Below are 19,680 nucleotides of genomic sequence, written 5' to 3'. Positions count from 1 at the left end.
GAAACAGCTGGAGAGAAAGGCCCAAGACAGACGAGGGTGGAAACAATTCATCAATGGCCTATGTTCTGAAAGGAACACAAAGGCCTAAGTAAGTAAGTAAGTAGAGTTGCATTCATTTTTCAAAGATTGTCAATGGGGTTAAGATAAGAACTCTGTGGTCACATTGGACCACGTTTCTTCCTTGAAGATGATGGTTCCCCACACTTCCTTCCAGTTTTTAGGGTTAGGGTTAGGGTTGCGTTGGACAGTTCTTAACCCAATTTTAGTAGTCTGAGAAATCTCCTTAGATGTTTTATTTGCTTGATGCCAATAATTTGACCCCTCTGAAACATCTTCTCCACAACCACATAGTGTGTCTTCTAACATGGTTGTTTAAGAAATTAGACTGCATCAGTTAGGGTTAAATAAGTTGTTGCCAACTGAAACATAATCATCCATACAGTAATTATCCAATGGGAGGCTCTGACCTATTGGCCTGGTTTTTTTTTTTGGATTGGCAGTGTATATTGTAATTCAACATGATTTAGCAGTCATTTGTATAGTTTGTGGCAGACGGTTCATTCAGTATTTTTTTCTGTTCCTCAAAGAAACAATAAGTGTCGGGATGTGAATGTTTATTTTGACATGAAATTAAATTAGGAACTACAAGAAAATATATCTTTGTACATCTTACAAATGTATAAATTAGCCTTCATACAAGTATTTGCAAATATCTGTATTAGCTTGCTTGTTGCAGCCACAGTTCACATTCATAAGAACCCACACCTGTGTCTGATAAATGCTAGAATAAGTTTGAATTACCCAAAGCTAAACTACGATGTACTAAGGCCTTTAGAAAAGTCACATTAGAATTCCATCTGTGTGTACTTAATTTCAAGAGCACTGTCCTCTGATACATCCTTTGATACTGTATAAAGCTGCTCAGAATTCTGCAGCCCATGCTAAGTGTAACCAGGACGAGAGCTCCATACACCCAGCTGTTATTTAGACACTGTACAAATAAATACAATCAGCGGATACAAAATGTGAACAGGAAAAAACAAGACCTGTAACAAAAACAGCTGCTTATAATGCTGCTCAAACTGACAAAGAAAATAAGGAAAATATTGAAATTAAAATAAAATCTAATGTAGCCTAATAAATTGTAAAAATACAAAAATTGATTCACTTTTCAGCTTGTTTTGAATTTAAAAAAGGCATCTCCCCTCCATTTTGTAGTGCAAAGCAAATATTGGAGAGCGTCATATACAAAAAGAGCTTCAAACATTTATCATTTTTATACTATAGCTTTGTTCTCTTGAACATTTACCGTGGCAAAAACATTGGCTTTGACTAATAATCCTGAGAGGATCCAGGCTGGTTCCCTGAGGAGCTCCTCCACAAAAGCTTCATGAAACCTGACACTTTATCTGAATACTAGAGATGCTTAGAGGTTATTTAACTTATTATTTCCACTTCTGCCGAAACATCGTCTAATTTTCAGGTACAAATTACTGGGAACTTTGTATTGTAGGTAGAAATACAATGCAATTATTTCTTTTGAAAAACATACAAATTAGTGATAGATTATCCAAATCTATTGGTGCAACTGTCACACCTTATAATCAAGTTAAATATATATAAATAATAAAATAGACTATACAATAAGATAGCATAAGAAGCATATCTAGCAAATTAGTTTACAATGGGAGGACAAAAATATATTCCATTAATTTTTTCAGATGAGAACAAAACAAAAAAATGACATTTTGAAGCTACAGTTTCACGAGAATATAATGTATAAAATTCAATCTGAGCGAATTATATGTAAATTACATATGTGACATTGATTCCTGAACTCAGTTTTGATTTTTTTTCATTCGTTTTTATAGCAAATTTGGAATATGTACAGAATGAATAATATCTTGCGAAGCGACAGAAAAAAAGGTTTGATATAATCAGCATTCAGCCGATCATGGTTAAATCTCGACTTCCTTGATCTATATTGCATTTCAAATTAAGAGCACACTATAGTTTCATTTAAAATGAGTAAGTCAAAGTAGTGGCTTTGTTAAACGATGAGTGAACTGGCCTGTTCAGTTAAGCCATGATCAGAATCAGACGTGACAGAGTGAGTTCATTTTGAGTGTTTCAAGGTTAAAAATGAAGTGTTACATTTAAAATGAACAGAAACATACCTACAGTATAATTCATAGAAAAATGTATCACCTGAAATTCCCCAGCTCAACATGATTCTGCTTGGTTTTAAAAGTTTTAGGTATTTACTGAATAAGATAAATGTTTCTTTCAGCAGCAGAGAGCACCTGAGGGAATCTGCTGTGAACGTTGATCATATTCCAGCTTGAAAATTAAAAACAATCACAGCTTACATCCAGCTCCCGTCATAAATATCCATGAGAAATACCCGTAATCCAGAAAAGTGATTGCTGTGATGCAGCTATATTCCTGTCTGATCCTTTATCCAGCTGCGGTATTTGGTGATTCGGGTATAGACCCCCGGTTTGTTCCTTCGACCGCAGCCGTCACCCCAGCTCACCACACCAGCCAGGAAGACACGCCCACTGGGGCCCGTGACCGACAGTGGACCGCCGGAGTCACCCTGAGACAGCCAGAGAGGAAAGTTATAGCAGAACAATACTCAAGGGTTTTGAATACTGAAATCAAAAATGTGGCTAAAATAAAGCACACTGACATAGACAGGCCATAGAACAATCAGACTAAGTGGAGGAATCTTATCTTGATTGGTAATTAAAGGGATAGTTCAACATTTTGGCAAATTGGCTCATTGCCATAATCCCTACAGTCATAGCAGTAGGTTCGTCACCTTTAATTGTCTGTGTAAGCTATTTTTAGAACGGCGGAGCAGAGCCGCGAGCTGCTCAGAGCTACGCTACAGGGGCTAATGGAATTTCTTGGTTTCCCTCATCAAACTCATCAAATACACAATCCAACAACTCCAAAACGCTCTGGTGGACAAGTTGTGACCTGCACATTCACCACGCTATGAGATAATAACAGAATGTTATGAGACAGAGCCGTTATAGAGGTAAATACAGAGACTGCTTGCTGAAAAACTGTCCCTGAAGGCAACACGTATCAGCGGTTTTGCATGAATTTACCTCTAAAACAACTCTGTCTGGTAACGTTCTGTTATTATCTCATAGTGTGGTGAATGTGCAGGTCACAACTTGTCCACCAGAGCGTTTTGGAGTTGTTGGATTGTGTATTTGATGAGGGAAACCAAGAAATCCCATTATCCTCCGTAGCGTAGCTCTGAGCAGCTCACGGGTCTGCTTCGCCGTTCTAAAATAGCTTACACCGACAATTAAAGGTAACAAACCTACTGCTATGACTATAGCGATTATGGCGATGGGCCAATTTGCCAAAATGTTGAACTATCCCTTTAAGCCACTAACAGCCTAAATCAAGTTTATTAAAGTGAAAATCATGTTGACAGATGCTTCCACATCTGCTCTGTATGAAATATCAGGATATTCAGGTCAAGCCTGTTGCCATTTATTCATATGATGGCTCTAAAAGTATGTTAATTTGTGAAGGAGGACACACACACACACACACACACACACACACACACACACACACACACACACACACAGTTTATTCAAAAAGTATTCCGCCTGCTTCATTTTTATCATATTTTGTACAAAAAGATGTCCCTCCATCAGGCTACACTGAAAACCGAGTTTGTAAACTGTACCTGACAGGCGTCCACGCCTCCTTTGAGGACTCCAGCACACAGCATCTTGTCTGTGACCTCGTCCTCCAGCAGTCTCTTACACACTGTGCCGTTGACGATGCGAACCTCCGCCTTCTGCAGGATGGTCGCAGTAAAACCTGACAGAAAAGGTGTCATTTATTAACAATTTCTGCGATAATAAGGGTGTTTAATAGGCTTAAATGTTGGCTGTTCTTGCATAAAAATAAAACATATTTAAACCCAAATTTTAAAGATGATGATTTGAGGAGATTTTCTGAGTCAGTTCCCACTTTTCACCACTAGATGTCAGAATTTTGGCCCATTTAAGTTTAGATAGAACAGCTACTGAAATTATTCTTAATAAATAAGAAAAACTATGTATCTATAACACTATATTGTTGTTTCCAATAGTTTATGAAGCTTTCCATACATCTTCATCTGTACAGGGTTTTTTCAGAGTGGGCTCAGGACAACACTGCTCATTCTAACAACCAAAATCTTTTTGTCTTTCCTCAGTTACAGACTGTTTGTTACACTGCAACTCTTTGATGTCAACCCACCTCCCTCTCTGGTGGCTCCCCAGCCGGTGATCCACGCCACTTGGCCTGCTGGGAAGTCAAAGGTGGGGGAGGGCAGACAGATGGGCCAGATGTTCTGGTTGAGTTTGACTTCAGTGTCCAGCTCCATCAGGGCGATGTCATTGTTATAGGTGAAGGTGTTGTAGTCTTGGTGGGCGATGATCCTCTTGATGTTCCTCCTCACGGTCCACTCGTTGATCTGGCTCTGCACATGCAGACCAAGCAAGGCCTCCCATTGGTCCGCCTGCGAGTACCTGCATCAACACACAATCACAAAGTCAGGGTGGAGAGCCGCGGGAGAAATAAGAAAACTAAAACTTCAGCTCTGGAACATTTTACAGGGCTTGTCCCTCGTCAGTCTGATACCACCGGGCTTACACCAAACGATTTTCACAGTCCCAGACTAAAGACTGACAGTCTTTGGTAAATCTGAGGAGTCTTACTGGAGTCTCGGCGCGCTCCCGTCATCTTGATCGTTAAGTTTAAGGTGGTAATCTGCAGTCTGTGACTGCGTTTCACACCAGTCTTTCCCTAGTTTTGGGCTTGCAGTGTCGCAGTGACGTAACACGATCAACAACCAATAGATTAGCAGTGACAAAAGCCGAAACAGGAAACCAGACAGTCAATAACAAACATGGACCAGAGCGATTGATATAACCATAGACATGTCTATGGATATAACAGCCAGATAATAAAATAATAGCCAGAATTAATTAGCCCGTCTATGGGGTTTTACATTATATGTTAGCATTAAGCTAGCGGCCTATATGTTTAGTTGTGATGCTGACTGCGTTTTGAACGTTGTTTCAAACTATGTGGGTTTGATTGAACATCTTTGATTCCCGCTTAATATATTGCTTTACTCCTCTTTTAATTTTATCTCGGCTATGCCATTTTTACTGTAGGGCAGGATCTTCAATTTGGAGTGACAAATAAAACCTTGAAGCAAGAAGATTTTGCCTTCTTTGAGAACTGACATTGATGTACATACAGAAATTCAGTAACAGCTGTCCAAAAGGAGGGTTTTTCACTACAAACCACTGCACAGAAAAGAGCAGCTGTAGCTAAAAGCTGATTGTCCTCCATTTTTGTAACATTTCTGCTGTACATGATGGGAAAAAAATGCATGGTGGGAAAAACCCCTAAAATAATCTAGTTGTAGTCTTGTAAATAGTGAACCTATAAGATTCACAGTCTTTGTAAATTCTAGTCTGAGACTAGTCTGGGACTAAAAACTCTAAACACTAGTCTTTAGATGTGAGCTGATAGTCTTTTAGAGTCTTTTCTAAATCTTTTCAAAGTCTTCTAGTGTGTGGGTAGCATAATTCTGATTCATTTCTCTGACGGTTCCTACTTGTCCGGTCCCTTGTCTTGGACGCAGTGAGCAGCGGTCAGCAGCCAGCGGCTACTCAGCACAGAAGCTCCACACACGTGACCCGTGCCCCTGATGTGGAGGCTGACCTGCCAGGGCCACTCGCCCTCCCTGGACACCTGACCGCCCACGATACGAGAGCTTCGATACGGCCTGGCCCCGCACTCTGTAAAAACACACACATACACACACCATGACACACAAGGAGACATACAACTGAAGTCAGACTGCAGTCAGTGTTTGTGGATATGCAGGAAACCTACGGCAGTCTTCCTCATCAGAGCCGTCCTCGCAGTCCTGCTCCCCGTCACACTCTGGGTTCAGTTTACTGATGCAGCGTCCACTCTTGCAGCGGAAGGTGAACTCTGAACACTGCTGCAGCACCAGAGCTGGACCACACAAGACAAGGTATCAGGACTGACAATTACTGTAGAGCCGCAACAATTAATCGAACAATAATCAATTATTAAATTAATCGTCAACTATTTCAATAATTGAATAATCAGTTTGAGTAGTTTTTTAAGAAAAAAAGTCAAAATTCTCTGATTTCAGCTTCTTAAATGTGAATATTTCTGGTTTCTTTGTTCCTTTATGACAATAAACTGAGTCTCTTTTGGTTTGTGGACAAAACAAGACATTTGAGGACGTCATCTTGTGGTTTGTGAAACACTGATTGACAATTTTGAATTTTTAAAAACATTTTATTGTTCAAACAACAAATCGATTAAAGGGATAGTTCAACATTTTGGCAAATTGGCCCATGGCCATAATCCCTATAGTCATAGCAGTAGGTTCGTTACCTTTAATTGTCGGTGCAAGCTGTTTTTAGAACGGCAGAGCAGAGCCGTGAGCTGCTCAGTGCTACACTATGGAGGCTAATGGGATTTCTTGGTTTCCCTCATCAAACTCATCAAATACACAATCCAACAACTCCACAACGCTCTGGTGGACAAGTTGTGACCTGCACATTCACCACGCTATGAGATAATAACGGAACGTTACCAGACAGAGTTGTTTTAGAGGGAAATTCATGCAAAACCACTGTTTTAGAGGTAAATACAGAGTCTGCTTGCTGAAGAACTGCCCCCAACGGGAACGCACATCAGCGGTTTTGCATGAATTTACCTCTAAAACAACTCTGTATCGTAACGTTCCGTTATTATCTCATAGCGTGGTGAATGTGCAGGTCACAACTTGTCCAACAGAGCGTTTGAGTTGTTGGATTGTGTATTTGATGAGTTTGATGGAGGAACTCAAGAAATCCCATGAGCCCCCGTAGCATAGCTCTGAGCAGCTTGCGGCTCTGCTCCGCCTTTCTAAAAACAGCTTGCACTGACAATTAAAGGTAATGAACCTACTGCTATGACTATAGGGATTATGGCAATGGGCCAATTTGCCAAAATGTTGAACTATCCCTTTAATCATTAAAATAATCGACAGATTCATCGATACTGAAATTCTTCTTAAACCAACCAAATTACAGCATCAAAAATATGTCCTTCAAAACACAAAAAACATAGTAGGAAGAGTGAGTGGAGACCAATAACAGAACAGGTGTATCACTAGTTGGTTATTTGAATGACTACTGTTCCAACCATAGACTGGATGGATGTATCATCGCCCATAGGTCTCTGCTCCACCGTCACCATCCTGTACCTGATTCTCTACCTCCGGACTGATCTACCTGCCACTCAAAGCGGCACACCCTCAACTGTGCATGACCTTATTAAGCCTCAGCAGGTGAGGCTTTTAAAAAGAACTCACCATTGTCTTAAAGGAGGAAGTAAGCTAGAGGCAGAACTGGTTTATGTACCAGGCTGGAAACATGTTTTATTTCTGTGGACTCACTCAGTGTTGGAGCCAGACTCCAGTGTTCATTAGAGGAACTGCAGTTTCTGGTGCTTCTGTGTTTCGGTTCTGCTCGGTTCTGACTGATGTCAGTACATCATTTATTTATATTGAACTACTAGTACTGCTCCTCCCACTATTCCCTCCTTTAAGTGCTGTAAGTTTGACTCGTTGAATATTCATGTATGAGGCTTGGCAGACGTTTGCTTTCACTATTTGCTTTCTTAAAGTGTCTGTTTGAGAAACCAGTTTTTCCTCTTACATTTTTCACATTTGGACTCATCAGATCCATCGGAGCAGTCGTCTTCTCCGTTACACCTCAACGCCTCCGGGATACAGCGGCCGTTTCTGCAGAGAAACTCTGCTGCTGTACATTTCACTGTGACGGAAAAGACAAGCGTGTGAGATGTTGATGGAAATCTGGCGACGGTTCATTTTCAACAAATGAATCTTTGTACACAGCAGCATCGGCTAGACCCTCAGTGCACATGAACGTGTGTGTTTCTGCAGGTTTACACTTGTACCCACCACAGTTTTCTTCATCTGTGTTGTCTCCACAGTCGTCAGCCCCGTCACACTCCCAGAATTTTGGTTTACAGCGTCCGTTTTTACACCTCATCTGGGACGCATCGCACTCTGAGCGGACACACAGAAGAATCGTGGTTCATGTTTTGCCAGAATGAGTGAGAACTAGAGTTGCAAAATTTTGGGAATTTTCAAAGTTGGAAACTTTCCATGGGAATGAAACGGGAATATATGGGAATAAACAGGAATAAATGCAAAATTTTACTTTTTGATTGGGTGGGGGAGTAATATTTTACTCAACATTCATGTTTTTGTTATTCAGTAAAATAATTGATTGTTCATACAAGAATTAAAACGTGATAAAGTTCTACTCAAATAAATCTGTTGAAATGTCAAGTTTTTTTAATTGTATTATTTAGCATGGATGTCTGCTTATGATAAAACTAAATATTTACATTCATGTTTGGATATGATATAGTTTGTCTAAATTACCCCCAATTTCCAGTTAAAGCAGAAGTAAGCGATATTTTTGTGTTAATATAAGTCTTAAATAGTTATATCTCCCTACAGTAATCACTTATATAGAGTGTTTGGACCGAAACACGGGTCTGTCAGTCACTCTGCTCTGCTGTAAGCCGAGGAGAAAACTTTCCTTGTATCCTACAAGCTTTATCCAATGAGGAGAGAGAACGGCATAAAGGGGTGGTCCTCTTTAGCGGCGTTCACACCGGACGCGATAGACGCGAATACAATCGCGCCAGACGCTTCATTCGCGCCGCTTGGTCATTTTGGATCATTCGCGTCCATCGCGTCATTCACGCTAGACGCTCCGCCCGTTAATTTGAAAACCGGTGATCTCAACCCGCTCTCTTTCCACGTCGATCGTGGCTGATATTATTTTTACAGTCTATGCTGATATCACCACCGTTGCTGCACTGTACTTGCTGTACAAGTCTCAGAAACACCGGAAAACCACCCGCCGTCGTGTCTGGGTTCACTGTGTGTGTGTGTTTTTTTTTTGTTCACTCTGTGTAGAAGACGGCAGCGGTGCCCACACACAGCTCATACAATTATACCCCTTTCCCACTGCCCAAAAAACCCGTTTAAACCCGCTAACAATCGGCTTTTGGTGGCAGTGGGAAAGGCGCATCGAGCCGCGTCGACGCGGTCAAACGACTCGGCAAGCGACGCGGGTTAAAATCGCCTTTAATCGGCTCGGCTCTGCTCGGCTTGCAGTGGGAACGCCAGACCCGCGTCAACCCGCTAATTTACGTGATGACACTGAACGTTATGTGACGCTACGTCATCGCGCCGGTCGCGTCTCATATCACGTACCAAAACAAAGCTCTGCTCCGCTCTGCTCTCATCCGAGACTGGGATCAAAACATCAGAGAACACTGACCAAAAACGATAGAAAAAACGAAAAGAAAAGAAGCGACCGTCTGTTTAACTGACGTGTTGTGCCGCGGAGGTCCGTCATCCGGCCGCAGCAGACTCTCTGTCCTCTGCGGTCCTGGTGCTCCAGGTCAGCCAGCCAGAGAGTCTGCCTCGGCGGACGGACACTCCGCGGCGGACGGCTGTGGCATGACTGTGTGTGTCTCTTGCACCGCGGATGAGAGCGGGGCGACTGGTTTCTGCTCTGTCTGATCCCTCAGCGGGGGGCAGACTCGGCTCATTTTGGTCAATGGGAAACGGGCCAAATGCCGATTGTTAGCGGGTCGACCCGCGTTTAAAAAACCCGCGTCGACCCGCTAATTTTAGTGGGAAAACGGCTTTAGCTTCTCCTTCATGTTGTTCTGAGTGTAAACAACCGTACAGATAAGTGACGTCGTCGGCTTGAACTTGTTGCTGATTGGATGTCGCGGCGCGATGCCTCCTGAAAAGTTCAATATTTTCAACTTTATTCGCGCCGCTCCAGACGCTTCAGACGCTTCAGATGCACCGCTCCAGACGCTCCATTCGCGCCGCCTCCGCCTGAATCGCGTGTCATCGCGCCATTTACATTGATTTTCAATGTAGAGTTGCCGCTCAATTCGCGTCTATCGCGTCCGGTGTGAACGCCGCTTTTGTGTGTGCAGCCAAGGGATGCGCGTGAATGTGGTGACGTAGGGACGAGGACCAATAGATCCATGATGAGACTGCTAACGCCATCGGCTGACAAGAAGTAGCCAAATCGACGGATCGCTTACTTCTGCTTTAATTCTCATAAATTCCCAATAATTCCCAAAAGTTTCCAATTTGGAATATTTCCAAAATTCTCCAGCTTAACTTCCCATGGAAAGTTTCTGGAAATTGACTAGAACTTTACTGGACATTTTCCACCCGTTTGCAACCCTAGTGAGAACTGACACAGACTAATTATTTAGTTTTTGTCTGAACACAAGAAGAAAATAACATATCTTGAGAACTGACACAATTGTGAAATTGGGAGATTCTTTTTGTACTTCTTAAAAACAACAGATTTGTATGATTTGGGTTGGATCATTCAGGGTTTGGACTCACTGCAGTTGTCTTCGTCGCTGCTGTCTCCGCAGTCGTTCCAGCCGTCACACTGCAGAGTCTTGTTGATGCACAGGTTGTTGGTGCACTGGAACCTTCCCGGACAAGCTGATGGACAACATCACACAGTCACACGGCGAACACAAAACACAGAGCAGGAGTTGAAGCAGCTGTGTGTAGCTGCTGGGTCTTACGGTTTGTTGGGACGAAGGCTTCGTATTCGGCGGAGAAACCCTGGTCGACGTAGGCCGAGTCAGAGGTAAACCTGATGGTCATGGTGTTGCTGCGGCTGGTGATCACTGAGCTTTTTAACTTGTTGCCACACAGTCTACAACGCAGAGGGATGGGCAGGTTCAGTTGATCAATACAACATGATATCAATATTAACTCATTGAGTGCCGCGCTCCTTTCCAAAGTTTTAGTCAAGTGTACCGGCAATTTAGACCATTTTTGACGATTTTTGTAGAGTCACAGTGTATTCTATATTATTGCCACCAACACATACTGTGGCTCATTTGAAAGGTGAAACTTAATGCTTCAAATGGCCACAAACCGTTTGTTTCTACGTGCCTCCGTTCCTGAGGAAAGTCAAGCTAAACATGGCTGGGTTTCACCAAAATCCCTGCTTTTTTTCTAGAAAAGGAGAGATGAGGGTCTTTTATGAAAGGTGCTCTGTTTGTGCCTGTCGCTCTTCTGACACTCGCATTTCTGGATCAAAGGGCTTGTGTAAGATAAATATATACAACAATGGTTGTTCTATTCACAAAACCACCATCGGGGGCGGGGGGGGGGGGGGCCACTAAACAACAATAACACAGACGCACCGTGCCGTGTCACAGCCTCTCGCCGCGGAACGTGAGGGTCTCTGGGCCAAAGCAGGTCGGGAACACCGGCCCCACCGGTGGTCGCGGTCCTTCTGTGGTACGGGTCGGTGATGCCGGTCTGCTTTGGCCCAGAGACCATCACATTTTACCGCCGGAGGACCTTGGGGAGGACACGGTGTTGCTCCAGATGAAGCCCGGGCGGGACTGTCGGCTGAGAGCTTCCTGTTTCAGCTCCGAGCTGCTGGAGCCTCGCGGGTGAGAGCAGAGCAGCTGCTGCATCCACATGCAGAACTCCGTTTGCAGAAGCCGAGTTATGATAAAAACTTCCAGATCATGAGCTGTCATGAGTTTTTGATCGTCATCTATTTCAGTTCTACTCGTCGTAGAGACCCCAAATTTACACATTTAAAACTGTGAACTGCTTTATGCCCCAATGAAGGCCACAGAGCATGACCGAAACATGTCAGTGTTTTTAATGTTCATGATGAACTAGCCACCTAAATAAAGGCTTTTTAACTCTTATTTATTTATTTTTTATGTAACCTTTATTTATTCAGGAAGGATCCATTGAGATTAACAATCTCTTTTCCAAGGATGTCCTGGACAGGAAGAGCAGCAGCACAAAAACTATTTTTTATTTTATACAAGAGTTGCCTTGGCTCCTGTTTTGTTAAATATGTACTGCAGGTCCTGACCAAAGAGCACCTTACTGGATGCTACTATACTGCCACCCACATGAGCTCCTCGTTTTGCTATCGTCTTCAAGTTTGACAGTGATTCCTTTAAGGTCACATCAATGTCACTGAAGCCAAATACAAGCCGACATCACGTACCGGCCCTCACAGTCAGGTTGTTCACTGCAGAGTCACTGCAGTCACATGTTAAAGTTCAAATCATGTGTGATACAGTCTCGAAATCTCTCAACTCAAGTCACGAGTGCTAAATCCTGATGAACAGATCTGAGCCACATCTTCCTCTTTAACTGGGACCTGAGGACGGTTCAAGAAACGACAAAGGAACTGAAAAAGGAAGTAAAGCGCTGACCTTAGATCGTTGACGGCAACGTAATCACTGGGACACTTGTTGCTTTGATTTCCCAGGAAGAACGAGTTGAACTGAATCTTCAAGAACTTGTCCTCTGGAACCTGCAAAAGACATCGGAGACAAGACGGAATCATTAATGTTACACTCATTTCTAAATAAGATCAGCATCATTAAAGGGATAGTTCACCCAAAATTCAAATTTCACTCATTATCTACTCACCCTCATGTCGACTAAGAGCTGTGAGAATTTTCAGAGTCCTCCGTGCCTTCTCTGAGTTACGGGGGGGTCCGTGCAGCAGTATTTGTCCATATAATGGTTGTGAATGGATACCAACTTTCTTCGTCCAAAAAGACACACCAAAAAACATCCAAATACCTCCATACTGCTCGTCTGTAATGTCCCTCTTGTATTGAAGCCCCGACATGAGAAATTGTTCCGAAAAAAATTAAATAAGTCTATATTTTAAGCTTGTTTGTAGTGGAAGCTCCCAGTGTCTCAGTTCACTGCTCTTCCTGTGTCAGTACAAATCTCGCGTGATTTGCTCTGACCGGCGGAACAATTTCTCATGTCGGGGCTTCAATACAAGAGGGACATTACAGACGAGCAGTATGGAGATATTTGGATGTTTTTTGGTGTGTCTTTTTGGACGAAGAAAGTTGGTATCCATTGACAACCATTATATGGACAAATACTGCTGCACGGACCCCCCCCCCCCCCCCCCCCCCGTAACTCAGAGAAGGCACAGAGGACTCTGAAAATTCTCACAGCTCTTAGTCGACATGAGGGTGAGTAGATAATGAGTGAAATTTGAATTTTTGGGTGAACTATCCCTTTAAAGACAGTGAGTGGACAGCATCCGGACAATGCATGCTTTAGTTTAGAGGGAGCTAGTACTTTCTTCTCAGGACGGCCGTGTGGACTTACGTTGATGTTCCAGACACATTTGGTCCGTGGTGGATAGTTGGAGGGGAAGAAGGGTGAAGACAGGGAGCCTCTGTCTGCAGTCAGCGTACCTCCACACCCTGGACAGCAACACACACAGGTCACACTTGTTGGACATGATGGTACAGAAGCATCATGGTATTAGTAAGCTCTAAGTTCTCTCCTGTCGTACCTGCTTCAGTCAGAGGGATCTGGGAGTAGTTGGCTCTGAAGCCGGGGAAGTTCTTCTCCTCACTGGTGACCAGAGTCAGCAGCATGACGTTTCCAGAGGACAGGAAGGAGAGGGAGTTGTGTGGGTATCCACACTGTCTGAAGAGAGAGCATAAAAACACTGTGAGCACCTGTGTCTGACTCAGATCTGAGGATTTCTAAAGTCCTGTCAGATCAGACAGAGGTGTTGCTTTAGAGCTCCACTGATAAATTGGTCAACACATTTATTTACACTGTTAAGAGGCCCATACATACAGGATCAGTCAAAGTTTGTATTGCCTAATTCATTCATGTCAATATTTATTCCATAGCTCTTTTTCTTTATGCAGTTTTTCATTTATCCAATATTGATTTAGATGAGACTCCATAAGATAAAGCTGAACAGTGTACAGCAGTGGTCCCCAAACTACGGCCCGCGGGCCAAATGCGGCCCGCGTTCAAATTCCAACCGGCCCGCAGCCTCTGTCATGAAATCAATAATATTCAGCCCGCCAGCACGTACAATTTTTTCTCCAGCCTCGATATATTGCCATGTGCATGCCTGTTTGTTTTCCTCGTCTCTGGCCTCCAAACAGGCTGAATGACAAGAGGTTTCACTCTGTGACTCGGTCTCAGCACCTGGGAGCGTTTGTTCCATAGCGGAATGAAATGAAGGGAGTGAAGCCTCTTGTCAGTCATCCAGGATCTTTGTCTCTGTGGGGGGAGGCGGGGCCGCTACCACACACACAGTGCAGCATGTGAGGAGCAACGCAAGGTAACGACTCAGTGCTGCCAACTTGGTGACTTTCTCCCTAAATCTGGCGACTTTCCAACCCCTCTCATCGACTTTCTTTTTGACAAAAGCCACTAGCGACAAATCTAGCGACTTTTCCAGTGCTGTTACTGTTACAAACGCTTCTGGTTTGGAGACTCGGACGTGAAAGCATGTCATCACTGCTGTTTCCAATGAGCAGCGGTGCTGCCGTGAGCCCCCCGCCCCCGTCCCTACAGCCCCCACCGGCGGTGTGACGGAGCTGTCCCCGCTACAGAGACCCGCTCCACGCCGCTGACCCCCCCACCACACCCGTCTTTAGAGCGACATACACAGCCTCAGTCACTACTCACCTCATCTACTGTGATGACACGGTCAATATCTATTCAAGTGCAGTTTTGTTGAGACTTGATAAGCCATTTTATTTATTATTTTGGTTGTGTGTGGTTTTATATTTGAGTGCATCTTTTCTTAACAGAGACAGGGTCTATTCTTGTTTTTGGTTTGATTTTTATTCAAGTGCAATTTTTGATTTTTAAAAAATATAATATAATATAAAATATAATAATGTTTCAAATTAACCTAGATATGTTTAAGCTTCCTTTTTTTCCAGACATTTATGTCATTTTATGTGGTCTTCAAATATGAAAAGCAGAGTGATTTTGGTAAAAACTTGTTTAGATTTATTTATCTGTGTGAAGAAATGAAAAGAATTCCATTTGCAATGAAAAAAAAAGAGTATTAAATAGTTAATTTGCATTTAATGTTAATGGTTCAAAGGATGTCAGGCTGAATGGTCGGCCGACTCGGCCCCCACACATTTTTACTTCACCAAATCTGGCCCTCTTTGCAAAAAGTTTGGGGACCCCTGGTGTACAGGAATTATTCATCACACAAAATACATTTGTTAGACTAGCCACCTCTTCTAACTACATGTCTCCATCTGCCCCTCTATTTAAGAAACAAGACATATTGTCAATTTATGACATTTATACACTTCAAGGGACCCCCTTGAAAATGAGATGCTACATCTCAAGGGGCTATCCTTTAATTAATTCAAATTCAAATTCAATCTTGCATATTTATGTATGAATATATTCATATTCCACATTTGCCTCCCAAATCTTTCAATGCATTCTTTACAGGTAACTCTCAGGTCCATTCTTACAATACAAGACACACTGATGAACTTCATCCTCCCTTTTGCCGTACCACACATAGTCAGTTTTCTTTTACTCACAGAGGTTCCTCACTCTGGAATTCTCATCTTCATATAGCAAAAGTATCTTCATCTCTGATTCATTTCAAGTCCAGACTGAAGGCCTATCTGATATGTCAAGCCTCCTTTCCTAGTACAGTTATCATTGGATCATACTCCATACTAGCCTGGTCGCGCCCACACTAGTGACGTCACGCCTCGCAAAAGCGCTGCTGACTTCTAGTCTGGCCAACCGTGCTATTAACTGGATTTCTGTCTCCCGAATTTTCGGGAACTCCACCCTCTTTTTCGAGAGCCAATCAACGTCGAGCCTCTCCAACGGCTCTGGGTAGAGGCGTGTTGCAGTAGAGCAGCGACCGGAACCTCATTGTAAACAGCAGCATGGAGCGGTGTGATTGGTTTAAGCTTCGACACCGCCTATTCTGGCTTCGACCAATAGCAGACTGAGGCATTTGAGGGGGGCGGGTAAACCAGGTTTGAAGGATGCGCTTTGAGAAATGGATTCTCTTAACGTCTTGGCCAGACCCAATGCTGAGTATCAACATTGGAAAGTCGTGCCAACCAGGCTAACTCCATACTGAATCTGTACGCTCACCCACTCATCATGTCACACATATACATACTGTACTCATAATTAGATTTTGTCGCTTCTTGTTTTAATAAGGCACTTGTATTGCTTTCTATTTGTTGTGGTTGTTGTTAATGAGTTGTTCTTGAATCTTTGCGTATTTTTATACGCAAAGATTAGATTAGATAAGCCTACATAGGGTTTTTAACCTCTCCCGCACTTTCAGTTCTTGTTTCATTTCTGTTTTTGTGTTTGTCCTTGATTTTTATGGTGCAAACTAGGGATGGGCATGATTAATCGATGATCGATTATTGATTGTTAAGAATTTTATCGATCACGTTAATTTTTTATCGATTTATTATAAGGGATCATGTAGAGGGCAGATGTTGTTATGTAGAAATATTTATTTTCATAACAACCAATAAACTCTATATTATTATTATATATTATTATTACAACATGGTTTAAGAGTGAAATCATTCATTAAATATGACGGGGCGCTTGTGTCACGGACTCGGTGCAACAGAGACATGAGCTGTGACTCCGCGGCTCCGCTCGCTCTGATCAGCAGGTTTGGTTTTCAGCAGCAGTGTGGAAGGAGCCTCCACTCTCTCTGTAAGTTACAAGCTACAAGTCATTTGTCTAACATCACAATTAGTCCGAAGCTGTTTAACTACGGTTAAAGTGAAACTTAAAGCAGAAGTGAGTGATCCGGTCGTTTTCGCTAATGCTGCGTTCCGGGCAGGCTTTTGAAACCGTAAATTACAGCTTCAAGTCACAACTTACGACTTTGTAGCGTTCCAGGCAACACACTCGTGTTTTTCCGACCTGTTTTACCGGTGAAAGTCACTATAACGGCCACTCGTAACTTCTGACCCATGGACTCGTACCAGATCGAACTGGTACCACTTCACGGTCGGAAAAATACGAGTTTCCTTGAATGCACCATAACAGTCCTCGTCCCTACGTCACCACATTCACGGCGTTCCTTGGCTGCACACACAGCCCTGCATGCCGTTCTCTCTCCTCATTGGATATAAACTGTAGGATACGATAAATGTTTTCTCCTGGGCTCAGAGCAGAGCAGAGTGACTGAGAGACCCGTGTTTCGGTCCAAACACTCTATAGAAGTGATTGCTGTCGGAAGATAGAACTATTTAAGACTTATATTAACACAAATATATCACTCACTTCTGCTTTAAGGTAAATATCCTGCATAGTTAGTTTCTCTTCTCTGTGCCGAGCTGATCAGAGCGCCGCTCCGCCGTGTGTTGGCTACAGAAAAAACAATAAAACACACGCTTTCACATCCTGAAAGTGCTTGCGATTTCTTTCGTACTGTACAAGTGCAGCCAAACACAAGGCTGAAGAGAGAGGGACAGCAGAGCTGCTCTGACGGCTCAGCTGCAGGTGAGCCAGGCAGCGCAACGGTGCTTTTTTTTTTTTTTTAAATGCCGGTGTCGGCACTGTCCCTACAGGTGAAGCACAAGCACACAGACGTCCGTGTACGTTGTTGTCTGACCTTCCTAAACGGGGACTGCCCTGGATTACTGGCACACGCCATAGCCGCACGCATTCTGTTATTAAATTGAAAATTAATATTCATATTAATATGAATATTAATATTAACGATTAAATCGATAATTGATCGTTAATTTCCCCCATGATCGATCAAAAAGATTTCTTCAAATGCCCATCCCTAGTGCAAACAAATAAAATAAGCAGGAAATATAAGCAGGACTGGAGGCCAGATAGAGCACTTTTCAAGGCTAGATGGCTTGCTAGCTGAAGGAGAGCATACTAGTTGGGTCTAAGGCCCAATCCCATTAGCCTGACTCTCGCCAGACCCTTGTAGTTCCGCAAAGCTACGCTGAGCTCCACACAAGGGTCTGGGACTGCTCCATAGGCGATTCATTTCAGAAGGCGGGGCCTTGTAAAAAAAATCTTGTATGTGATTGGATAAACCACTTGTCCGTTATCTTGAATGACGTGCTACTTCAGCCACTCACTGCGAGCCGCCATTGTTGTTTGACTCAAACAGTCGCTTCAGCGCTACGTCACACCTCAGAAAGTCCCGCCCGGCGATCCTGATTGGTTCATTATTTTTTGCTCCGGGGAAGAAGTTTGCATTGGCCTCGAGTCCAGACCCTTGTGTGAAGCTGAGCGTAGCGCCTCTGGTGGAGCTTTGCGGAACTACAAGGGTCTGGCGAGAGCCAGGCTACAATCCCATCTCACCTTGGCCCTACCACTTACACCTACCCCTCCGTTTTGCGCGTTCACGTGTAGGGGTAGGGGTGTCCCAATTCCCGTTAGGTCAGAGGGGTAGGGGGAAGTGGTAGGGCTACATACCCCTCCAAACGGAGATTTTTCAGAGGCACACTCCAAACGGAGGGGTATGAATAGTTTCCCAGAATGCACCTTGCGGCAGCGGTAGCTGTAAAACGAAAAGCTGTTTTATTTCTTGCTGTAGCGCTGTTATTACGTCATTTTATTAAGTTTTAATATTTTTTCATGCAAGAAAGTGACTGTTTAGGTCCCAAATGTGCCGTTAGTTTATCCAAATGACGGCTGGTTAGAAGTTTGCTCCGACGTTTTTTCGGAGAAGTGAAGCTCCAGGAGGAGCGGCTCCTCACAGAGGCAGCAGCCGGTCTGCAGCGCTGCTCCGCCGGCCAAATTACGTCCTCGTCCCGGGAGAGAAGGTGATCGCTAATGAACTTACCTGCAGGTTTTTAGAGGTTTACTACCGGCTGGTTAAATTCTTTTTGGGAGATAAATGTTGGTCTCATTGATGAAATCTAACAATTGTGGCAGTAGCATTGTTTGTTTGAATAAAAAGTGAAGCTTCATGTGTATTCTTGGATAGAAGAGCAGCGCAGCCTCTGGGCTCTGTAGCCTACGTACATTAATCACCACATTTACAAAAATAAATAAATGTTTTACAATGAACCGATCAGTCTGCATTAAGTTTTTTTTTTTTTTTTGAAGTTATATGGTACAAGGCGATTGGATTTCTGGCAAAAGCTCGCCGCATCAGTTTACGTAAAAGCCAGTGAGACTACGTGATGACGTACCGTATGTGACTGTTGAAGGGGTGTTCGTAGGGGTTGACTTTCAACCCCTACCCCTTGTAGCTCAGTTTCAAGGGGCGAGGGGCAAGGGGTAGGGGTAAAAAAGAGAAATGGGATTGGGCCTAAATGTTGGTCTCACTCACTCTGTCAGAGCACGGTTCTCGATGGCAGCCAGGGAGTCATAGACTTTGATGAAGTCTTGCTGGCAGTCGTCCTCCAGGATCAGGGTGTGGAAGTCCAGCCGGACCCGGTGGCCCGGGTCGGCCCGGAGCCTCCACTCCAGGTAGACGTTGGGTGGGTAGGAGGAGTCTGGAAACCCTGGAGACCGGACCAGCCCCGCTGTTTTGACGTGGATGTTGAAGGACTTCTTCACTGGAAGAAAAAGAAGTCTGGCTGTAAACATAAATCCCTCTGAATACATCACTCGCAACATTTAAGACTCCACAGTAGAAAGGATAGGGAAGACTTTCCAACAATGTTTTTTTTATACCCTCTGTGAAATCATCTATAATA

At 43.4% G+C, this 19,680-nt stretch overlaps 1 protein-coding gene across 1 annotated transcript in view; it reads right to left on the bottom strand.

The window, feature by feature from the left end:
* Window positions 1–2,437: 2,437 nt before the first annotated feature.
* Window positions 2,438–19,680, bottom strand: part of LOC310989108 (suppressor of tumorigenicity 14 protein homolog) — a gene marked incomplete at its 3' end in the record, with an annotated part of 36,048 nt that continues 18,805 nt past the window's right edge. The window contains exons 7-19 of the mRNA XM_083976012.1: window positions 19,311–19,539; window positions 13,524–13,660; window positions 13,334–13,431; window positions 12,409–12,509; window positions 10,735–10,868; window positions 10,544–10,648; window positions 8,045–8,152; window positions 7,779–7,895; window positions 5,932–6,057; window positions 5,651–5,834; window positions 4,279–4,550; window positions 3,719–3,855; window positions 2,438–2,599 (exon numbers count right to left, since the gene is read on the bottom strand). Coding sequence (XP_083832138.1) covers window positions 2,438–2,599; window positions 3,719–3,855; window positions 4,279–4,550; window positions 5,651–5,834; window positions 5,932–6,057; window positions 7,779–7,895; window positions 8,045–8,152; window positions 10,544–10,648; window positions 10,735–10,868; window positions 12,409–12,509; window positions 13,334–13,431; window positions 13,524–13,660; window positions 19,311–19,539 — 1,910 coding nt within the window. The remainder of the gene's footprint in view (window positions 2,600–3,718; window positions 3,856–4,278; window positions 4,551–5,650; window positions 5,835–5,931; window positions 6,058–7,778; window positions 7,896–8,044; window positions 8,153–10,543; window positions 10,649–10,734; window positions 10,869–12,408; window positions 12,510–13,333; window positions 13,432–13,523; window positions 13,661–19,310; window positions 19,540–19,680) is intronic.

This window comes from Trachurus trachurus, assembly GCF_905171665.1.
Source record: "Trachurus trachurus genome assembly, chromosome: 7".
Classification (NCBI taxonomy): Eukaryota; Metazoa; Chordata; class Actinopteri; order Carangiformes; family Carangidae; genus Trachurus; species Trachurus trachurus.
The sequence above is the reverse complement of the archived record's forward strand: the minus strand, read 5'-3'. Positions and strand labels throughout refer to the sequence as shown.